The 23,249-nt window shown below is 40.6% G+C and overlaps 2 protein-coding genes across 3 annotated transcripts in view; one reads left to right on the top strand and one right to left on the bottom strand.

Moving 5' to 3' along the window:
* The window catches only part of LOC141798492 (A-type voltage-gated potassium channel KCND3-like), a 182,265-nt gene that overhangs the window by 136,682 nt on the left and 22,334 nt on the right, over positions 1-23,249 (bottom strand). The gene's annotated exons all lie outside the window — the stretch shown is intronic.
* Positions 1,911-21,288, top strand: LOC141792033 (CTTNBP2 N-terminal-like protein). Its single transcript, XM_074672787.1, has 7 exons — positions 1,911-2,040; positions 7,125-7,229; positions 18,047-18,280; positions 18,688-18,795; positions 18,901-19,089; positions 19,182-19,352; positions 19,443-21,288. The coding sequence occupies exons 1-7, from the start codon at positions 2,002-2,004 to the stop codon at positions 20,367-20,369; spliced, it is 1,773 nt and encodes a 590-aa protein (XP_074528888.1). The 5' UTR covers positions 1,911-2,001; the 3' UTR covers positions 20,370-21,288.

The following is a 23,249-nucleotide window of genomic DNA, read 5'->3' on the forward strand; positions in this document are numbered from 1 at the left end:
TCATGTAATATTGACAAATGCAGTATTGGGTTTTATGCCGTGCCCAGCATCTTAACATCAACCGGTTTGATTAAATTTACTTTTTTAAATTTATTTATTTATTTTCTTCCACATATTAATGATCTGTGGCTTTATATGACCTGGGTGAATGTTGTTTTTTTTTCTCCCAGAAATCAGGGCAAATGAGCAATGAGTTAGCATGTCTAATTTCGCCCACAGAGGGCACCAGAGTTGGCACCAACAACAGACTGTATAAAACATGGACGTAGTCTCTCACCCATCTGTTTCCGAAATGGAAAACGAAGCAAATCGGGAATGGCGGCCATATTGAAAGTGGCAAGGAGTTCGCGTACAGCTATAGGGTGCCTGTCAGTCACATGGCCTGAGGTGTGCCTCTGATTGGGTGAGCTCACAATCCTAATATCCTCTGAACCGCCAAGTTAGAAAAAGATTCACCCCCCATACAGTGTGTGCCAATGGTAAATCTGACAATTCAGACAGGAGATGTTTTTTGAACCAGGCTGTAAAGAAGTTAATTTCTGCTTTGAAAATGGCTTTTTTTTTGCTTGGTGTGTATGTGACTTCTAGTACTTCCGGAGCCAGCCTCAAGCAGATACTCGAGAAACTGCAGATTTCAGCACTTCTGCATTGTCTCATATTCTTAGCCCAGAGGTTGCCACTTGGCACCAACATACACCCCTTAACAGCCCATGCATCATAAAGATGCGCACATTTCGCCAAGGGAAGTGGCATTTAGCTCCATTCATTCAGAAAGGTTAGTGTTCTTTCAGCTCTAAATGAAAACTGTAAGCAGCCAAAAAATGTCTGGATGTTCCATGGTTGGTTGTCAGAAACAATATTATCCCGTGGACCCACTTTATACCAATGGATACAGACTTAAGATTGTGTCGGAGCAGTAGCGTGCACAAACTGTTTTTAGCGAGGGCACTTAAATGTGAGTTTTTGCCACCCATGAGGGCAGTCCACCATGTTTTAACCAGCCAAGGGGCATTTTTGTGTTTTTTCTTCACCCAAGAGGGCAGTTCAGTGTGTTATGCCAGCCAGGAGGGCACTTTAGCACATGTTTTTTTTTTAACAATTGCTCCCCTTCTCTGCTGTGCACACCACTGTTACAGAGTAACCAGTGTTTTGGAGTTAAGAGTGACCATGCTTAGTGGTGGCTACAACCAAACAGACAGTGCCCAGTTAACATGGCTCTTCTTAATGCTGAAGAGACCAGCAGTGTGTGTCTATAACTGTTTACAAACAAGAAAGGGATTAATTTTTCCTCACGAAGCTTAGGGTGTATACAAGGTAATGTTGCAGCTGGTAAATCTAGCCAATTTTAATTCATTAATTGATTGATATACACTTTGGAGACTAACCAAATGCTTTTGATGGGCTGTGGTTATTTGTCTGTATTACTCAAACCTGCAAAGTAGGCAAACTATAAAGTGTGGCTGACAGATTTTTGTAAAATTTGCCACAAGTTGTGATTAAGTGCATGTAAATAGTCAAACACAAATAGACAAGGAAAGTAAGACGCACTTCTTCAAGTGTAGTCTATTTAGAAGGTCTATTAGCCTCTGCTCATTACTGCTTTGCAAATACGTACGTCGTACCTAATACTATTAAGGCTTGCAGTAAAGTCATTTGTTGGGCTACAGACAAATCATGTGAGGTTTTGGTCTGATAAATTCCCCTCGTACCAACATCTTAGTCGAAGTTAGTACGTGACAGTGAGAAAGTCTTGAAGAAGAGGCCGACTCTCTGGAAACACTAAACAAAGGGATCTGACCAGAATCCTAGAAGTGGGACGTCACAGTTCCCGCCCATTTTGAAAATCTCGTCTCTAATTGGTCAAAACCCCAGGCTCTGTCCTGCTGTTGGCTAGCTGAGCTGTCGGTCAAAACGGCTTCTTGGCCGTTCACGGTTCCGCTGCGTTGGGGATCACAGGACGCAAATCAAGTGAAACAAATCTTCTGACAGAAGAAAAAGTTCATGCTGGAGTTTTTTAAGACCTCAGAGGGACACATGAAGGTAAGAAGACCAACGGAAAACGCATTTGTGCCGGTGGTGCCGAGCTAAAGACGATAATTTACTGTTTACCGTGTTTACACTTTTTTTCTCAAGAAGAAAATATGCCGAAAAGTGGTGGAGACTCGGTACAAACAGATTGTGCTGCATCTCTGTCAGGTTAAGTGACACGTTGACGTGATACTTCAGCATTAAAATGCGTGTAAACCTCTTTTCTTTAGCGAGGACGAAAAGTAAGTGACATCTCCTCTCCTCCAGGCGCTGCGGTCCCTTTGATCCTCTTCACAGGGCTGATTTTAGTCTTTCAACAAAGACTACAGATGTGGAAATTAAGCATTATTTATTCAGCAGTGTTTACATTTAAGAAAATGTGACTTGTTTAAATGTAGTTCAAACAGTGACCTGTATTGAAGCTAGTTTAGATAGCACACAGACTAAGTGACCCACTCAAAAACTAGGTTGGCAACCAAATCCAATTGAGTATCCAGACATGCAGCTTCTGGTCAGACATCCTGATTACTACAACAAGGAAATACAGCTGACCTCTCCGGCTGTTACTTCCCTTAGGTGACCCTTACTTCATGTCAGAGTTTGTAGGCCAAACAGTTTGTACCATCTTGGATTCATTCACCTATTTGGAGTTTCCCCTCCCTTTCCTGCTGTACTGCCTGGAAGATGTAGTGGAGGAAGAACACCAAAATAATAAATCATGCACTCAGAAATGTTGGCTGTTCATCTTCTTTGTGAGCACTTTGGTCATCTATGCTGCACTCAGGTTAAGACATGTGGATTTATAATTGACAATGGGGGCATATGAAGTTTATTTTCCACTCATACTGTATACAAATAGAGTCAGACTTACAAACTGGGGCCTCTTACTGGAGCAAAGCATGTTGCACTTGCAGTCAAAGCTGCCGTGTCGTAATGAGTTTAAAGTGTTGCAGAACGGGCACATGGCTGACCAGGATTAAAACAAACAGGGATAAAAGGATTATGGGCACAGGGCTTTCGTCATCGGAAGTGGAGCTATGAGAACGTGTGGGAATATTTGTATTTCCCATGCTATCGCTCCAGTGTTTGTATACCCTCATGATTACCCACTCTTACCAGGGGATTAGGTGAAACAATATCAAAATGATGAGGATCCAAACAAGCGTGATGACACATATAAGCCCCTGCTGGGCCAGACATTTCTCAAAACACAGCTCACACTCCTCGCACAGTGATTACAACCGCCTGTGAAATTAGCAAGCACGCCAGTAAAACCCAAACCATGGGAGGTGTGTGTGTGTGCTGGAGTTTAATTAGCATTTTAGCCCTGTGGTTAAGCCACAGACCATGAGTGCACCATGAGTGCTGGTGGAGGCACACACAACCTAAACATGGTCTGTGTGCCTTCTTTGTGAGAGGACGCTGCTGTAGGGATAAGGCTGTAGGTGCAGTCTTAGGTCAGAACTCATTCCTCTTTTAAGGTCGTGTTTAGATGGTAACCTTTGATTTGCAAAACTTGGGCACATGTGTACAAGTGCTCTTTCTGTTCTCTTCAGGAGACCGTTAACATTCATTCATTCAGAGGCAGCAGATGGACTGATGCCAGTTTTCTCATTTCTTGCAAAGTGGCAAATATGAAGTACTGGTTTCACATCAGTATTAGCTTAGTATAACAGCATATTTAGCTCTAGTTTAGAGCGGGAAGTGATTATCTATTTTGGGCATGATAATGATTTATCTTTGCCTTTTTTTCTGCTTAATGCCCCATTTCCTGTTTTTCTAAGAAGCATGTCTTTTGAAATGATGAAAAACACACTTCAGCTGGACTGTAAAATGATGTGAGGGAATGAAAACAAATTAAAAACTGATCAACTGTTCAAAATACCCAATGCACTTGCGCCTAAGATGATGCATAAGCTCTAATGTTGGAGATGCATCAGTATCAGCTGACGTCCCGTGCACTGAGGTCAGCAGTCAATGTTGATCTGTGCCTTATATCTAGTTGCTTTAATTTGATGTGACCTGCTCAACTGAAAAGGGATTTTACTGAGATTTGTTATCATCATCAACTTAAACAGTAATGCTCACTGTGATGGGGTATTATCAGAATCAAATATTGGCAAGTTGTTGTTTTACACAATGATTTTTGCATCAATCCTGATCCATGCTTTTCTAACTTTGTAAGGAAAAAGAAATAAACTAACCCAATCAGTGTTATTTGGAGAATATGAATATGTACCTACAGTTTGGCGAGTATATCTCTTACTAAATTAAATCTCTAACAGGAAATACGCGGTCAGTATCCAATCGATACCCATGCAAGATGACATCCATACATCCCCCTTTTATTCTGTTTTAATAATGTGTCATATCAAACAGAGTTCGGCCTGGTTCATATTTCTGCGTTAGATCGATGGCGTAGCTACACTGTAGGCGCTGATGCGGTCATGGGCACCAACAAAACACATTTTCTTCAAGGCCACTCTAAGCATATTGTTATATTGAAGCTGATACATGTTGCCCTTTATCATACAGCAATTTACCTGTAGGAATAGAGAGGAGATGAAATGTTTGGCTGATGTACAGAGATTTTGGAGAAGTTACAACTACATGAAACATGATCTCATTCAGTGGACTGATCACAGGGTCTCTGATTTGTGTCGTCTTGATGTAAAGTTACATTTGGGATACATTTGGGCTTGTCAGATACATAGACTTCTGTGTAGAGGGCGTGCGGACTAGTGCTGCACGATTATCACAATCGCAATCACAATGTCAGCACATGCAATTACGTAATCGCAAAAGAGGTGCGATTGTGCAATTATTTTTAAAAAGTTTTAAAAAATGAGTGTGTTTGTGTGAGTGATGTGTGTGTGTGTGTGTGTGTGTGTGTGTGACTGAGTAAGAGAGCGAGCGTAAGATGACTAATCAGTCACTGTTTCAACTGATCATGTGACTACCTGCCCCCTTGATACGGCAGTTTAATCAGACAAGATGGAGCACATAGAAGTACGTGAGGCGCTCAAGGCGAAAAGAAACTCTCCCTCTGTTATTCGGTGTTATTTTGGTTACCGGTTGAATGACACAGCAAAAAGATGTAATTTTCAAAACATGCAAAGCAAAAGTGGCATAAATTTGCTATTTTGAATACAAACAAAACAGTACTGTTGTGCTGTACATTGTTGTTTGTATACAGTAAGTTTGGATATTTTGAGAATTATTACACAATTAAAATCCTCAGTAATTCATCTCTGCTTTTTTCTTGATTTTTCTCCATGATAACCAAGCAAGTCTGTAGACTCATGACACAACTTTTTTTATTAAATCGCAAGCACAATCACAATCGCAATCGCACCTAATCGTTCGCACCTTTTCCCCAAATCGTGCAGCACTAGTGCGGACCTATGGCATAGGCTACAGAGCAGAGTATAAACCAGGCTTTGCAGTAAAAAAAGAATGACCAGGAACAAATCTTGCCAGTTTAAAAGTTCAGAATTATCATCTAGAACATTAAAAAAAAAATTAAATAAAGTTGTGCCAACACAAACAGCATATTTGTCAATGGCAGTCACAGCTTTGGCATAAAGTGTATCTGTTGCTGATTTGGTTAAAGTTCTCTGGGAAATACTTGAGAAACCAGCTGTGATATTAAAGGCCATTTGCTCCTGTCTTTCATTATGCAACCAGAGCTGTCAGAGATCAGCCGATCACCTCCAGAGACTTCATGCTTCAGAAAGTTGTGTTGACCACACTTCACTGAGAGCAGAGGCTTCTTTCAAAGTTCAGCAAACAGCAAAAGTTTAAAGACGCTTCAGCCATGCCCAGAAGGAATATATGCTTCACTGATTAAGTCCCCAGCAGGTGTGATGGACACGTGTCCTTCACGTCCTGCACGATGGCGATCGTCTGAGAATGATGCTCAGTGTTACAACATCAACAGCTTTGATCTCATTTCAAAGAGGGGCCCTCATAACATTTACTTGGCCTGAGTGCGGTTGGATGTTTGAGGTGCGGACACCGCAGGGCTTGTCAGCAGAACCAACACAGCTGTGAGATTAGAGTGCTGAGACACTACAAAGAGACCACATCACATCCCCAACACAAAACAAGCAACTGTCACCACAACCCCCATCATGGGTCGAGCATTGAGTGGGATAGAAACAAAGTCATCTGGTGGAGACTCTCAGCATGGGAGTTAAACACCAAAAGCTGACTAACTTGGCCATACACACAACTTTTGAGACAGATGGCAGAATGATGGCGTGCTCAAAGCTCAGTGTGTTTTAAAACCTTGGAAAATGTGGTCATGTTTTTGTTGTTTTTGTTTTAGTTTGTGAGGGATGAAGGAAAAACCACCAGCTTGACTGTCTTGAAACTTTGTGACATGAAAAGAAATCAAATTTGAAATTGATCCATATTGACAAGGAAAAAAAAATCAGAGCAAACTTGAGTCAATCTGATGTATTTACTATGCAAATCTGAGTCAAACTCTTCTTGTAACAGCTGTCTCTGGGGAAAAGCTATGACAGAAGTTTCAAGTTATTTCTCCCAGGTGAGGTATTACAATGTTACAACCATTGTTTAAAATGATTGTTGGGGTTTTAAAAATCCCTTCATAACTGAGCCAAAAATCTATCAAGGAAAACAAAATAAAGCAAACCATGAAACCTCAAGAATTTCAGATGTTGTATTTTTTTTTTTTTTTTACCAGGAATACCCTTTTACTTGATCTATACGGCACATCTTAACTACTCTAGCAGTGCCCCTCTAGACTATAACCTCCCAAAAATGTGTCTGGTTTCTCCTCAGACAGCAGGAAAAAGAAATATACCTACACTGTACGTCTCTCTCCCAGGATAATAACCACATATCCTCCCAAAGCTCATAAATCTGTGAGCTAGATCAGATAGATCAGAGGCCTGTCTGGATGTCTGATTTGTGGGAATTGGAAAACACAGAGCTTTGTTTAAAGATGAAATGAAATCACTGAGGGAGGACTCTGGGAAATCACCTCAGAAAAGTTGGTCTACAGTTTCTCAATGTGAAGAAAAATGTCTGGATATCAATTGTTCTCTTTTTATCTTTTCTCCCAACAGTCCAAGCTGAATATGGAGAGTCTGACCAAGCCAGAGTTGCTGATGCTTTTCAGCATCCTGGAAGGAGAGCTGGAGGCCCGTGACCTGGTCATCGATGCCCTAAAGGTACTGGAACTGATAGCATCAATGTGACTTTAAAGTGGTTTTCTGCACGGAATCTGTCTTTTTGAATCAAGCACAAACCCAGTCCAAGCATGCCAAGCAACTGCTGAAAGCATTAAGTTTAAAGATGTAGAGCTGTTTTATCAAATTGTCAGAAGAAAGCTGCCAAACCACTGCTGTGGCATACAGCCACTACAGCAGAGTAAGCTGTTTGGCATTGGCAGGGAAGATTTGGCAAATTTTTCATAAACACAACCCTCATCCTCAGCTCTGCTGCTCATCACACAAATGCATGTTCCTAACAAAATGTGGCAACATTTAAAAAGAGATAAACAGGCTTTCCAACAGTAAAAGATTTATTGCCAAGAAGCACTGTTACAAAAAAATAATGCAGGAGTTGTTTGAAAGGCATCTAAAGACATTTTGATCCTTATTTCTTCTGTTATGAAGAGTTGTCTCTATATGCTTGCATTGCTCTTATCCAGAAACAAACAACTGCTTTTTAAAAATCAGATTACAAGCCAGCAGAAGTTGAACGTACTGAAAACTGCAGCAGTTAGAATACAGTTTCTGCCTCCTGTTGCACATCAGTCATGCTTTCAAGTCATTTTTTTTTTCATTTTTGGACCTTGAGCACACAAGAATCCGGAAACTAAATGATAAGATAAAAAAAGTAGCCACTAAAGATTAGATTTGATCCCAGTCATTTCCTGTGAGAGACATCTCTGTACAAACCAAACCAAGCATCTATCAAGGTAACATTCCTGAAAATCAGCAGCAAAGTACTGTCTGCTTTCTCTTTGGAGAACAGAGTGAGTCTTTAACAACTTATCATTTTCAGAAGCGTGAAGAGGTAGGTGCATCTCAGTGTACTTAAAAATAAACTTAATTGGAGGTAGCCTTAGCATGACTCACACAGAGTTTGACAAAGTTCAGCTGACTCTCCAACCTCAGTCAGGGTTAATGCTGACTTTCAATTAAAGGATTTTCCAGCTATGTGTCCTTCACTATGCTGTGCCCTACAGGTTGACATTCTCAAGCTTTTAGTGGCTGCTTTCACAGCCTGAAGGATGTTTGACTTTTCTTTTAACTGTTAGAAACCTATTCTGGAAACACTTGTGACACCATTATGACATAAACCTAAGATAGGCACTAATGGGGACTTACAGATGGAGCATCTCTGTGCCAGATTCTCCTATTTTTCCCTCCTACGCACAAATAATGGAGAATTTATGCTCACTATGAATTTATAAGTTATACAGCCGTTACACTCTTGGAATGCAGCTCACTTTCCTGGTGTAAAATGCACCATTGAAAGAGCAAACTGGAGAGGCAGCCAGCGACCTAGAGGGCAGCCGCCTCAGAGAGCCTATGGCTGAATGTTCATGTGTTGTGTCTAGACCACATTCCTACAGCTCTCCTGGGATCTGGCCATCTAAGGCAAGAAGACTTACAGCATGCTCGGTGCCCAATGACTCAATGTGAGCAAGAGAAGGAGTGAACAAATAAACATTCGCCTTAACTGGAGCTTGAGGGGAACATGGCTGTGCTTCTCTCATGGCACAAACTGTTAACCCTTTCAGGGCTGTGAATTCTGCTATGTTAACTCTTTCAAAGCTTCATCTGAGGGTGTGATGTCTGACCTGTAGGAAATTAACAGCACTGTGGAAGTGAAACCTGATCTCATCTCTCCAAAATCCTTTTTTTTCAGTATAGAAGCCTGACTTCATACCTCTTTGTTATTCTTCTGTTAAGGAGTTGGCGTTGTGGAATCTGGGGTCTCGCGCTCACATGAAAAAAGATTGTTATCAGACAGAAATAACAGAGCTAGCAGCACAACTGTGTGAAAAAGTTTTTATCCGTCATTCCCATATAAAAAAGAAACATGAGAAAGCATTTCAGTGAAATCCCTGAGAGACACTGTCGCCCTGAATATAAATCTTAATGATTTAGGTGATCCCCATGAAGTTCAGTCTCTTCTGTACACAAACACTTAAGCCTCCATCACATTCCTTATGTAGTGCTAATTAGCTAGCGTTAGCATGTTTACACTCTAAACTTAGAGGGTAAATGTTGTAAACATAAAACCTGCTAACATCAGCGTGTTAGTGTGATCATTGTAAGCAAGTCAGCATTCCTGAAGGATTCCAGTGTTTGAGGTTTGGACTCATAGTCTTGATCTGGCAGTAACAGTAAGGTACAGGCACGCATATGTGACTATACCAACATTCAAAAGCACCATGGGGACTTTATAAGTGATACGTTAGATATATTGTCTCACATATTTGCTTGTTCATAATCTAAAATTCAATTGAGATTATCTGCGCTAGAATCTATAATTTCTATTTATCGGTATCAGTGGTCATTCAGACTTTCCATCTACAGCACAGGGATCAGAAGTCCCTGTGTTGACACTTCACCACCCAACAAAGTTTAGCAGTGAGAGGCAAGATCTGTCCTTTTTCTTTAGAAAAAGTTTTCTTGGATTTATTTTATATTAATGGCACACACTGGAGCCAGACTGGCAAAAAAAAAGGACAGAAGAGCAGTGGATTGCTTAACGGGAGAGTGATAGAGCACAGGCTAAGGAGCCGTAAACTTGACAGCGGTTTTAGGGTGAAATGCAAAAGTATTGTTGCGTTTCAGCCTCATGTTTACACAGCGTTTTAGCTAACCCTTTTAAAAAAGGCCTCCAAAGACAAATTTTTCTGAAATGCTGCCACCACTGTTGATGTGTAAACAGTAAGCCGACGTTTTCAGCGGAAACCTTGGCGTCACTCTCCACTTAATGCAAGCACATACAACAGTACAACAGTACCGTTGTCATGTTCGCCGTAGTCTACCGTGTAGTGCTTGTGTTGCTCAATCTGCCAAATCTTCTGACAGTGTTTCAACAAAATGTGCATCTCTTGCCGAACTTAGCATTTGCAAATACGCCAGACTATGGGCCCAACTCTGTTTTGGTGGAGATCTACCAAAAGCAACTTCTGAACAAGACCGTTATGACGCCCTCTACAGGCCTGGCATGCTTGTCCCTCAGCGTTTCCATGTAAACACAGATTTTTACACTGCATTTTAGTGTTTTTAGATGCAACGTTGTGTAAACAGGGCCTAAAACAGACCAGTAAATGAGCACTGGTATTATCAGGATTCCCCAACATTAAAAGTGACAGACACGTTTTAGAGCACTGAGCCGCAAAAACACACTACCGATTCCACCGACACTTATTCTTATGTTTATCCACAAACAACCCAAACTCGTTCTCTTATTGTCTTTTTAGTTCTGTTATGGCTCCACCACCACAGATGACTCACACTATGTTTTGTTGTCACAACAGATGATTTACGTGAGGATGTTCATGTCACAGCATTTCACAACAAACTAAAACCAGGAGTGCAGAATGACATCTGCAGGAATCAGCTGTATGTAACTTTGAATGAGAGAAGGTTCATTCATTACTGCATTAAGAAGAACCTACTGATGTTGTCTCCGTTTCCCCTGATTACCTGCAGGTTGTCTGAGCCATCGATCATGTAAATCAACAAAGGAATCAGTAAAAAGCAGTGATAAAACAGAACAACAGTTTTCTGCCATGTCTTCCTCAGACACATCATTCCATAGTTTGAGGCCTTGACTGCATAAATCACTTTATGTATCGATTCTCACCAAGAAACAGAGATGTGAGGATTTCAGAGGGTAGTAGGGGTCATAGCGCTAATAGAGACTTGACAAATAACTTGGTTCAAGGCTCTTTAAGAGGTCAATAGTCATTTCAAATAAAAATCTTAAACCTTAAGGAATTCAGTTTGGGGAAGTCCAGTTGAAATGTGATCATGACTAAAAGGCTTAGTGGATCATGGCAGCAAATTGACTCTGCACAGCAATCAAAGGAGCCCCAGTCCTGTTGCTCATGCTAGTTTGAACTGACGTGTCGCTGCTACACTAAGTGTCATGAGGGACATGTTTAGCTGAGCCACAAATCACTATGGGAACAACACCACTGCTCACTTTGTTTTAATGCGATGGCATCTTTGTTCATCCGTTTAAGTACAGCTGGCAACTTTTTATGTGCTGTTTCCTGCCCTGGTGTTTTAAAGTTGATGATTCTTATCAGATTTTCTCATAAAGGTTATTTTTACTTGGAGGATGTGAAGTTCCTGATGTGGCTTTTCTTCAGTCTTCTATATTTAATTATGCAGAACTATCAGTGGCATTCTAACTATCTGCTGCGTTTTTCCGCCTGTGACTCACTTCTGCAGCTGCTCACGCTGCGGCTTTCAAAAGGAAGTGAGTCTCTGGCAACACTTAGAATTGGCACAAGAAGCCCTGCAGTGATCCAACAGTCCCTTTGGAGAAGGATATAAGACTTTACTTTGAGTTAAAAGGGACTGAAGTATGAAAATGAGACTTTAATTAACTGCTGAATTTGTTTGAGCTTCTAAATGGACTGAACTTCAACAGGTTTACCTTGTTGTTGTTTTTGGGCTCAGCTGATTGCATTTCTTTAATTTGTCCTGTGAGCTATATATATATATATATATATATATATATATATATATATATATATATATATATATATATATGTATTTCTTTCTATGGCTGTTTTCATGCAGGAGCTTTTCAGGGTATTTACAAATTGGCCTTGGCGCCTCTGATATGTGTAGGACTCTGGGGTAAGAAGTTCAAAAATCATTTTCTCCCTGTGTTATACAGATTTTGTCACCAACATTGCATGACTGAAAGAGTCCAGGCATGTGTCAGCACAAGATAAGCTGGATTTGACCCAGAGCAGGCATGGCACAAAGACGACTTCCCGAGCAAAGGCTCGCTGGGTGCCAAGAAGTTTATCCAGCAGTGAAAAGCATGAATAATGGAGACTGTGATGCATAGCAGACATGCTCTGAATGTTTACGGGTATAATGCACCTACAGTATGATGTAATGAATAGTAGATCTGGGTGCTTAGTATTAAGTCATGTAAGAAATGTGTTTCCTGTAATCCCTCTTTCACTTCCCTTGCCTGCTGAGCTGCAGCAGAGGAAAACAGCCTCCCTTTGTGTCGTGGAAGTGCTCGTCTATGTGTGCAGGGAGAGCTGAAGAGACAGTCTGTATGTATGAGGGAGCTTTTTGTTTGACAGCAGTCTTTAACTTAAGGGCCAATTATCCAGAAACTCACTATGAACTCTGCAAGAACAAAGAAAAAAATCCCCCAAATCCATGTACAGCCTGTCTTTGTTTTTACTCCTTTATGAAATGCATCTCTTAAATGATTTTTCTGGATAATATTGCTGAAAAACTGCTGCAGGGGTGAAAGTCAGACTGAGCAAATATCCTCAGGCAGAAAAGGTTGAAAAAATAGAAAACCTGATTCAAGCGTATTTCATCCTGGACCGTAAATTGACACATCAGAGCAGACAGTCATTGATGGGAACAGAGATGGGCTGGAGGCCAAGTATGTCGACAGATTTAGCTTTGAAGTTCTGTGTTTAAAACTGAATATCTACCTCTGTGCAGAAAATCACATGTGGCCGCAGTATTTTATCGATCAAAAGTATGCATTAAGTAAAGATCTTTGGCTGGCTAAATTTCAGAGCTGAAACCGATGTGAGATATTGTACCTCACACACAGGGCTTGCTGAGGTGATGTGCGGTCACATTTGAGAGGCATTTTTGAATCCTCCTGGGTCTGCCTGTGCTTTTCCTGTTTCACCCCTCCATGCTGTTTGATCCGTCTTCACAGCGTCCCTGGTAGACTGGATCAAATAACTGCAGCAGAGCCTCACAGCCTCGCCCTCTTCTCTTTGTGTCTGATGAGCTGATGTTGTACCAGTGGTAGACAACAATCACAGAGCCTCTGATCAGGGTTTGTAGCTGTCAATCGATACTCGCTGGTACTGTCTCACTAGATTTGCCAAGTAGGAGAATTAACTTGCTCTAATGAGGCCTGTTAAGTTTGATCAAGTTGATTTCTTTATCAGTATGGGCTGATGTAATTCCAAGTGCTTTTTTAATCATGTGTCATCCTCAGATTCTAGTTGATGAAAAGAAATAAATTCTATGCACAGAGGTTTTTGAGGTTATGACATATTGTTTGACTGTATGCGTTATTTCCAGCTACAGAGTTATTTGTGACTTATTTCTCTTGATAACAGGGGGTGTATCTCCTGACAGGTGAGACTGAATGATCTAATAGTACAGGGGTGGCCAACCAGTGAGAGACCAAGAGCAGCAAAAACTACCGTGGTACTACAAAGAGCCACACCACACACACACTTCCTCTCCCACATAAACAAAAGGACATAAGATGAAAGTCAATACACTTCCAAATTTTGAAGTAGGGATGGGTACCTTTCACTTTTAAAATGATACGGTACCGATACCCGGTACCTGGCAATCGGTACCGCTACTCAACGGTAGCAATTTTTGGTACTTTTTGTGTTTATGTGGTAAAAATATTATTTTTTTTAACAAGAAAGTACACTTTCTTTTACAATTTAACATATTTAACATATAACATATTTTAACAAAGGATGCATTTAGGTATCTTAACATGGTACCTTTTGATTTCACCTGAATCGGTACCCGGTACTTTTGACAGAATTCGGTCGGTACCTATAAAAGTACCTGATTCGGTACCCATCCCTATTTTGAAGTGACATTTATTGCATTGGTAAGCGTGCTTCAATTCGCACTTGCAGCCATGTCTAAGACAAGTTTCTGTTTTTACTGCAGAAGAGACAAAATGTTATCCATCTATCTATCTAGATAGCTATGAGCACATGTGCAAGTCGAGAAAAGAAACTGAAACTTAAGTATTAATCTTATCACCCAAGTATTGATCAATACTGATCACAACATCAATATATCAATAATTTAGATTGATTGGTACACCACTACTCATAACAATAATAAATGGATCAAAGAGCCGCACATCGAAAGGCAAAGAGCCACATGTGGCTTGCGAGCCGCAGGTTTGCCACCGCTGTAATAGTAGCTTAACCTTCCAGACTTATAACACCAACACTTGAACATTGGCTAACATAAACTGCTGATACAAGTTCAGTTCAAAAAAGTTCATAATATAGGTAGACAATGATTGAATGCTAACATTTTGCTAGCTTTCACAAACATTAAAGCATTTTTTAGTAGTAGCCTGTTATTTGTTAGTGTATAATCTTCAATTGCAGATTTTACAAAATAAGTATTGTAATTTAATTTTTTTGTCTATTTGCTTTTCAGCAGGTATTACTTACATACAAATCATATGACAGAGTTTTGGGCAAAGCAACAGACAAATGCCACCCTTAATGTGTTAAGCTGAATTTAATAAGGTTTAAACTTTTGATAGTTTAAGATATATATATGTTCAGTAGTATAGTTCAGCTAATGCTCCTTTCTTAAATTTTGTTTCTAAAAACCACTTCTGATCTCACCTCATCAACAGTTTACAACTTCCAGCCACAAGAAAGAAAGCCTATGCTGAAGGACTAAAAACTGCAGTTTAACCTTTGTCCACTAGAGGCTGGCTCTGGAAGAACCAGAAACTCACCAATTCAAAAAGATGATCTTTCTAAGATCTTTAGAAAATTACAAGTTTGCTCAGAGGCACAGCTGGTCTGACTGACCGGTTGGACCACTGAAACTGTCAATGACAGTTTCTTAACCAAAGTTTGGTTGAGTTTTGCCTTTCTATTGTGGCATCTGATGAAGATAGGCTTCAGAAACACATGGGCGACATCACATAAACTTCATTTGTTTATTAACAGTCTATGGTTGCATGCCAAACTATAAATAATAATGACACATGGAAAAAGACTTCTTGACCAGAGGTCTTGTGTTGCCAGCGGTCTGCTTCACCTGAAGCCCCCAAATTTAGCCGTCACTCCATTGGGTTGTTATTTTTTTCAGTTATTTTACAGGCACTTTCACTTTATTGATTAACTACAAAGGTGAGCTTTAACCTTGCAAGCTAACCTGGCCCCCAACTTGAATAGCCAACATATCTTCAGATGATGTTTGACAGGACTGATACCAGTGAGAGCATCTGCATGATTCTGTCACACACTCAGTCATTAACGCTCTGTAAAAAGAGTGTACAGGCTAAATACTTCTCTGCAGGCTTATTTAACGTCTTCACTACACTTTAAACTTCTCAAGTAAGCTGAGTATCAGTCATCAGGAACTCTGTCCTCACTGCTGGAGAGGATACTGTTCTCTCTAATCTCTTGATCCTCTTTTGTTGAAACCCTTATGAGGACACACTGCCAGCTCTGCCACATCCCTCTATTTTCCCTCTCTCCCTGAGACACACACACACACTGACAAATGCACTTCATCGCCTTTTCACCACAGGTCCTAAAGGCATCTGCTCAACCTGAGATGTCTTGCTGCTATTATCCCTCCCTTTGTCTGGAGTTAAACAGAGAACAGGTCTGCCTTGGCCGGGGCCCAGTCCACAGCAGCTGTCCTGCTAAAGATAGACAGACACACACCATCTGTTGCTCCTTCCTCTCATTACTTTTCACTGCTTCTTTTTTATTTCCATTATTCCTCTCCTTCTCTCCCTCATTTATCTACCGCTCTTTAACCACATGCGTGTTATTATATTGAGTCATGAGGAAACGCTGTGGTCCACTCTGTTCTGTGAATATAGAAGAAATGTACCTCAGCATCACATCACCGTCACCAATGACATTCATATTTAATGTTTGGGCAGCCACTGGCTTAAGGCTGTAACTTTGGTGAACGGCTTCTGCATTAATGCTGTCATACTCTACTACCTGAATGTAATTAAGTACAGTTAACAGTTAACTGCAATGTGGTGGGGTTTTTTTTGTTTTATGTATCAGTGATTCTTGTGATCCTAGTATTTCTGGTTTGGATTTTCTTCAAGTTTCACTCCTCTTGTGTTTCACCTGTGTCTTGTTTGACATCTGAGTGTCAAGTACCATCTGCCTTTTTAGGGTGGGTATCTGCATATATTTTTATACGTCTAGGCCTGTTATCCACACAAAACTGCAGTATTACGTCAAAAAATGATGTTCTCTGATAACTCTAGTCAAATGAAGATTTTGGAAAACTACTGTTAAATGGTTTCATGAAAACACCGGAAAACAGAATTTTTTGTTATCAAACGTCACAGCTGAATGATAGGGGTTGATTCTGATTGGCTGGCACAGATTTCACATCTGAAAAGCACTGCCACGTATGGGTTTGGCATGCTTCAAGTTGCACTTATCAGCAGATTTGCCCGGTTATGTGTGAACAGAAGTATTTTTTTATAGAATGAGGGGGATATTCATTTTTGAAAATACCCTGCTTCATGTGTACAAGGTAGGGATGCACGATATTGGATTTTTGCCGATATCTGATATGCCGATATATTGAAACCCCTTTTGGCCGATACTGATACCGATTATCACATGTTTGTTTTTTTCACTGTAAAGAAAGCTAAGTCTATCCTGTACTGGAATTTGTATGTTACTCTTATTGTGACGGTCTTATTTGTTTAAGAAACACACATAAAACAAGACAAAAAACATTTGATTTTACCATAAATAAGAAATGTATTATTTTTTCAAACTCAAGACATTCAGTATTGAAATACAGAAAAATAATTTCTTTAGATCACATGAACTTTAAATGTACAATGCATTTTTAAACATAACCAAGTTGCATTTGATTATTTTAGAGCTACTGTAACAACCTGGTGACAGACACAGAGCTCTGCAGTGCAAATAAATGAAGTGCTACCTTTTATTTAAGGAGCTTATTTTTCAGATGGAAAATAATAATAATCCTAACTGAATAGCACCTTATCGGCTGTGCATATCGGCAGAAATGTTCATATCTGCCGATACCGATAAATGTGTTTTTAAGCTTTTATCAGCCGATACCGATATTGTGCCGATAATATTGTGCATCCCTGGTACAAGGGCATAGTCTCCGGGTTCTTCAGTTCTTTGTTGTGCCTTCATGCCTCAAGTTTGGGTCGAACTGCTCTTGTGTGTCTTCTGCTACCATTTGAGAATGACTGAAGGCATCATGTTGCCAGTGCATTTTGGCAATATGTTGATCCAGAAATTTGAGATAAAGTTTTATAAAGGCTGTGTCTGGTTAATTTGCATGAGACAATGTGTGACAGTGTAACCTGCGCAGGCATGTAGACGATAACCTGCAGGGAAGACTGAAAGATGGTGGTGCGAGCTTTACTATTGTTTGCCAAACTGAGGGAACAAATTTGACTTTGTTTACCAGACTCTGTGATCCTGTGTCTGTTGTCTGCTTACCTTTGGGCTAGGTGGTTGAGATTTAGCGAGATGTCATTTATCGTAACCATCATTTTCTTCAGTGGGATGTTTAACGTAGTTCATTATTTTATCTTTGTCTAAAAAGTTTGAGACTCTTTTTTTTTTATCCCTCTGTGTATTAACTGGGCATGAATATGTACTAAATTCAAACTGAGTCTACCTAAAAATTTCTCTACAACCTTGAAGTATGAAGCATTTATCGTCTGGGGAGCATTAAGTGTTTGTAGCAGCGTGTCTGATGTTTTATCAATAGCTGTTGGAATATTTAAACCAACATTTTCATCAACAAAGTCAAGCCGCCAACATGGCAACAGATGTCAGTTTTAAAATGTATATACAGCATCAGTAACAGCATCCAGCACCAGCTGAGATGATCCACACATCACAGCCAAGTTACAATCTTTCTGTAAACAAGAATTCTCAAGGAGTAGCAGAAATAAGCCAAGCTGCTCCACTGATTCACTTCTACACAAACATTAATGCTTAATCGACTGTTTTTCCTCTCCTCAGGCTCAGCGTAAAGAACTCTTCATCCAGGAGCGCTACGGCAGGTACAACCTCAGCGACCCCTTCCTGGCTCTGCAGAGAGACACTGAGGCCGTCGGGGGCCAGAACAAGGACGCAGGCTGTTCTTCCTCCACCTCCAACCCTCTGGTGGTTCTCAAACTGGTGGTGAGCCACTGCAGGAGGATGCAGGAGAAGATGTTGGCTCAGCTGGCTGCAGCGGAGAGCAGGCACAGGATGGTGGGTGTATGCTTTTAAAGCTGACTATCTTATACCTCACACAATGTCTGCTTTAAAGTCACACATTAATAAATAAATAAGGAAGCAAAAACATCAAATTACTGTTGCTATTATGATTGCAGTTACATCTGTTAGAGCTAAAGGAACACAAAGCCCCTCATCATCCTAAGCTTTGTAAAACCAGAGTGAGGGCTATACTTTTCTCCGAAGGCGGAGCTGAACATGACAACAGTTTACAAGAGATAAACTTTGTTGTTGTTAGCTGAACTTTAATCAGCATTTTGGCTTCCAGTGTAGCAATCATATCACTCCAAAATAACAATTATGGGCTTTAATACCAAGCAGGATGAAATCATGTGGAACGTTTTCATCTCTGACTCTGTGCTTCCCCGCTGTGTTCACTTCAGGTCATTGCAGACCTGGAAGAGGAGAAGAGGAGGCATGCTGAGGACACAGCAGAGGGAGATGATGTCACCTACATCTTGGAGAAGGAGAGGGAGCGCTTACAGCAACAGGTGCCCCAACGATAAATAAAGACTTTGTTTCTGAAGGAGTTTTGTCGAAAGTTTCACTACAAGTCCCTGCCTTCTGAAAACTTTGTCTTGTCTACGTTTTTGCAGCTGGACTTTGAACGTAGCCAGGTCAGGCGGCTGGAAAAAGAGCAGCGGCGGATCACTGACCAGCTAGAAGAAGAAAGGGCTCAGCACAAACAGCTCTCCTGCGCTCTAGCCAAAGAGTGCAAGTGGGCAAGCGCCAGAGCTCTGGAGGAAGGTCACCGGCTGACTGAGTTGAGCCGCAAACTTGACAAGGTATTTTCAACCCATGTTGGGCCGTTTATGGACTAATTGTTCACCTTGTTGTTAAACATGCAGATTTTTTTAATATGCTTTTACTTTTGCAGGAGAAGGAGGCTTGCCAAGTTTTGAGGAGGGAGCTGGAGGATGAAAGAAGGAGAGCTCTGAGGATGGAGGCGAGGGTGGAGGAGCAGCTGGCTGAGTTCGACACAGAGAGGGAGCAGCTCCGCTCACGTTTGAAGAAAGAGGAGGCGCTCTGTTGTCAGCTTCAGCAGCAGGTGGGGATTCTTGACCCATTTTGAAGTGGTTTGGAAGCTTGCAAAGTACAGCCATTTTTCCCCTTTAATCATTTCTCTGTTTGGCCCCAGGTGGAGGAGCTGAAGAAGAAGCTGGAGGATTCAAGCATGACCAAAGATGCAACAAAAGTTGTTTCAGCTCCTGTAGAGGTGGAGAAAAAGCAGTGGGCTAACAAAGTTCCTTTGAGGAAAACAAAAGCAGAAACTATTCAGGTAGAGGAGTATGAGGAAGAGCAATCTGTGCAGCCAAAAGTCACCAACGGTCACCACTGTGCGATGGACACTAATGGGCACCAGAGTCCAGACACCGGCTCAGAGAAGATCTGCCTTCAGAATGGGGGTGAGACTCAAACCCAGACTTCATTCCCCATCCTCTCTCCATCCTCACCGTGTGCTTCTCCTCTCCTCGCTAAACGCCAACAAGGCAGCACAAGCCCCAGTGGCTACCAGTCTCCGTACCAGGCTGGGATCAATCAGCGCTTTCATGCTGCTCGCCATAAGTTTCAGGGCACTATTGACCCTGAGCCTCAAACACAAGCAGCACAGCCCCCACTCTCACCAAAGGATGTCCCACCAGTGACCAGCAGCACCTCCCCAGAAACCAGCCCAGTGAAGCAGATGGCCCGCAGCACGGTCACTCAGGTGCTGTCCCGCTTTACCACAGCCCAGCAGAGTGCCAGTCCAAAACTCACAGCACCCAACAATTCACCCTTTGGTACAGACTACCGCAGCCTAGCAGCGCCTCTGTCTCCCATCATTGGACGAGCTGCAGGAGCTCTCCCACAGGGGATCAGATCACCCACCATCATCCGGGCAGACAGGGGGAACCCTCCGCCCATCCCACCTAAGAAGCCAGGGCTGGCTCAGGCCCCACCCTCCCCAGCTGCTGTGCCCCGCTCAGGCAGTCATTTCTCAGACAGCACCCTCTCAGGCAGCTGTGGCCTCACCTCAAGCCAGGAGGGCGTGAAAGAACTCGACATGGTGGTCTCCTCGAATTAACTGATCATCTGAATCATGAATATTTAAGTCAGCTGCTGCTCTGCTTGTGACATAATGGTCATTTAGTTATGACTGAGATATTATGTAACAGGATTTTTCACCTTAGAGGTCCTGTTTAACACTGTTATAATTTATATTATTCAAAACAAATATATGCTGAGGCACTATGTGAGGTCATAGCTAAAGAGCTGGTACTGAAGAGCTGGTAGTTTTAAATGTGCCCAAGTTAATACAAGGCTCAACTACTATTTCTGTGTAATAGGCCTTTGTGATGTTAGAGAAACCACATAATCACCTGAAGAGACACTTTGCAAGTATCTTGTCTTATCCATGTTGCTTGTAATGTCAAAAAGTACTGTATATATAAAAACTGTAAATATTCTTTCAGACAAGTGCAACATGTAGCTTTTGGACCAATATATGTGCATTTCAATGTATTTAGCTGTTTTTATACCAGTGTACAGATCATTTTATACATTTCTTTGTTTTTAATGTAGAAGAGTTTTACAACCAATGTAGTTCTTACCTTCATAAATACATATCTTACTTAAATGCTGAATAGTTATGATTGCTGTATAGGCTCAGATTAAATGCAGGGTCCGTTGCACAGTATCTTGTTTAAAATCAGTGATTAAAATGGTAAATCTTTGTCATTTGAATGAAAACTTAAAACGTATTTTATATAAATCAAGACTTTCAAAGTAAAACACAACTTTTGTGTTGTTGATCTCTATTTTATATCAGCTCTTTTACAGTACTGTATACACTGAGAAGTGGCAGTTCAATAAATTAATCACAAAGATTTTGTTGCTTACTTTTTTCTTGTGTAGAGGTGTCGCAAGTTACCAGAAAGCAGTAATGTGAGTATGAATGCAAGCACAACTATTTGTTTAATGGCAAAAGAATGAAATAAATTAAGGAAGTGATAACTAAACTGTTTTTGTTAAATCTTTTGACTTTTAATCTGCAAATTAATTATTTAATTAACATGCTTCTTTTACATGACTTTAACTGATAAATTACATTTTTTGTAGTCAAAACAGAAAGTTGCAAATGAAGAAACACATTATCATGAAAAAAAAGCTCCTTTCAATACACACCATATAAGTTTATTTGAAAGACGATAATGTTATGCTTACTTCTTCATCTTCAAAACTTAATGTAAAAAAAAAACCCAATGTTTTAGGGTTTTTTTTGTACTGCCAAAAAGTGTCCAGTAGAGGTCAGTGTTTAACAAGCAACTGCTCCAATGAGCTTCCAGCATCATGGGAAAAAGAAAAACCTTTTGAGTATTACACGTCAGATATCTACATAAGTTTCTTTCATAAAGAAATTAAATATCTTTTAAAACTCTACTATCATCAGATGCATCAGTTTTGTTCCATTTTTTTATGTACCATGTATTCTCATCTTTGTGTGTAAGTTTGACTGTGACAATATTTGGAAGCTAAGAGGAAGAATGTCAGTATAGATTAAAAATGTGACACCTTCAAGCGAACAGAAATATTGTTTGTTCCCTATCCTTTAAATGTTCCAACTTTGAAGTAAAGCTGAAAGTCTTGGTACTGTATTTTCAAAATAAAAACCTAGATTTTTATCAAGTCACATTCTGGTTCTGGTTCATTATGTAAATTAGATTTTTCTTGCAGTAACAAAAAACAAGATCTATAAAAGGAGTCTTACATCATGACGAGAAAATATATGTGCTGCACATGCTGACTGAACCCTCCGTCACACTAAATCCCCTCCTCTGTGGTTGGAGAAGGGTTGGCTGGTTAACGGGACGGGTCACCTCTCTCCTCTGCTCAGCTCACCTAATTAACATTCCAGTGTAGGACGGCAGGGCCGCATCCCAAATCCAGCACAGGCATTCCTGCTCCATCTTTCTCAGCCTCCATAAACACAGGCTCAGGTTGATGAGCTGTGAGGGGCCTCGGTGTGTCCCTGCCACTGTCACTGTACGTACAGCTGCTGCTCACAATCCAGCACTAAGCAGAAGATGTTTTAATGAAGCAAAACCGTGTGTGATTATAACAAGAAATCCTTTGGTACTCTGTAAAAATGTAACTAACTGGCAGCATGAAGTCAGTCCTTCACTGTAACAGTATTTACAGTATCCTTGTTGTACCTTCATTAACAGTATATTTACTGTATATTTTTTCCACAATTCTTTTCTCTGTACATAAATATACTGAAAACACCTTTACCAGTGAGTTGCTGCAAATATTACAGTAAAATACTCTTACGATTATAAACAAATTAAAAACAACAGTCTAATTTTGAAGTGTTTGGTCTATTTTGTCTTTGAGTTGTTCTTAGTGCTTCATTTCAAAAACTTGGCTGCCTCACATTTCTGCATTGATTTGGAAAATATATTCACATTAATATTCAAACGCTAACATAAAGGTCTAACTCTGACTTCAGAGTATTGGCCAGCATGACTTGGATAAAATGTGTGCCTTTTTGAAACCTCTATTCCAGCTCTGGGTCATGCCCCTAAATGGATCTTGGCTGTCCTTGTGTTATGATTCCACATAACAAAAGGGCTGATAAATTCATTTTTTTCCATAAGAATAAATCATAAAGCAGTAGATTACATTTCTGTCTAAGTGTCCAAACTTGGAAAGTTGGCAAAATGTCCATGAGCAGACAGGCACTCTTTGTCCGATATTGATATGTTGAATTTTTCCACTATGAGGTCGAGTAAGGAACGCCTGTAAACTCTTATAAATTACTAGATGAACATGATGTTGAAAAAGTACAGCAGACGCCACATGTCGTACAGTCACGTTTGGTGCAAGAGGTCAAGGCAGTAGAGTGCATCCCTTTTCTGTTGTTCAAACTGCAGTTTGTCTCGTCATCTCTTCACATATCTGCGTA

Source organism: Halichoeres trimaculatus, unplaced genomic scaffold (genome assembly GCF_033239565.1).
Source record: "Halichoeres trimaculatus isolate MK-OKI-2021-1 unplaced genomic scaffold, fHalTri1.1 fHalTri1_scaffold_1, whole genome shotgun sequence".
In the NCBI taxonomy this organism is placed as follows: Eukaryota; Metazoa; Chordata; class Actinopteri; order Labriformes; family Labridae; genus Halichoeres; species Halichoeres trimaculatus.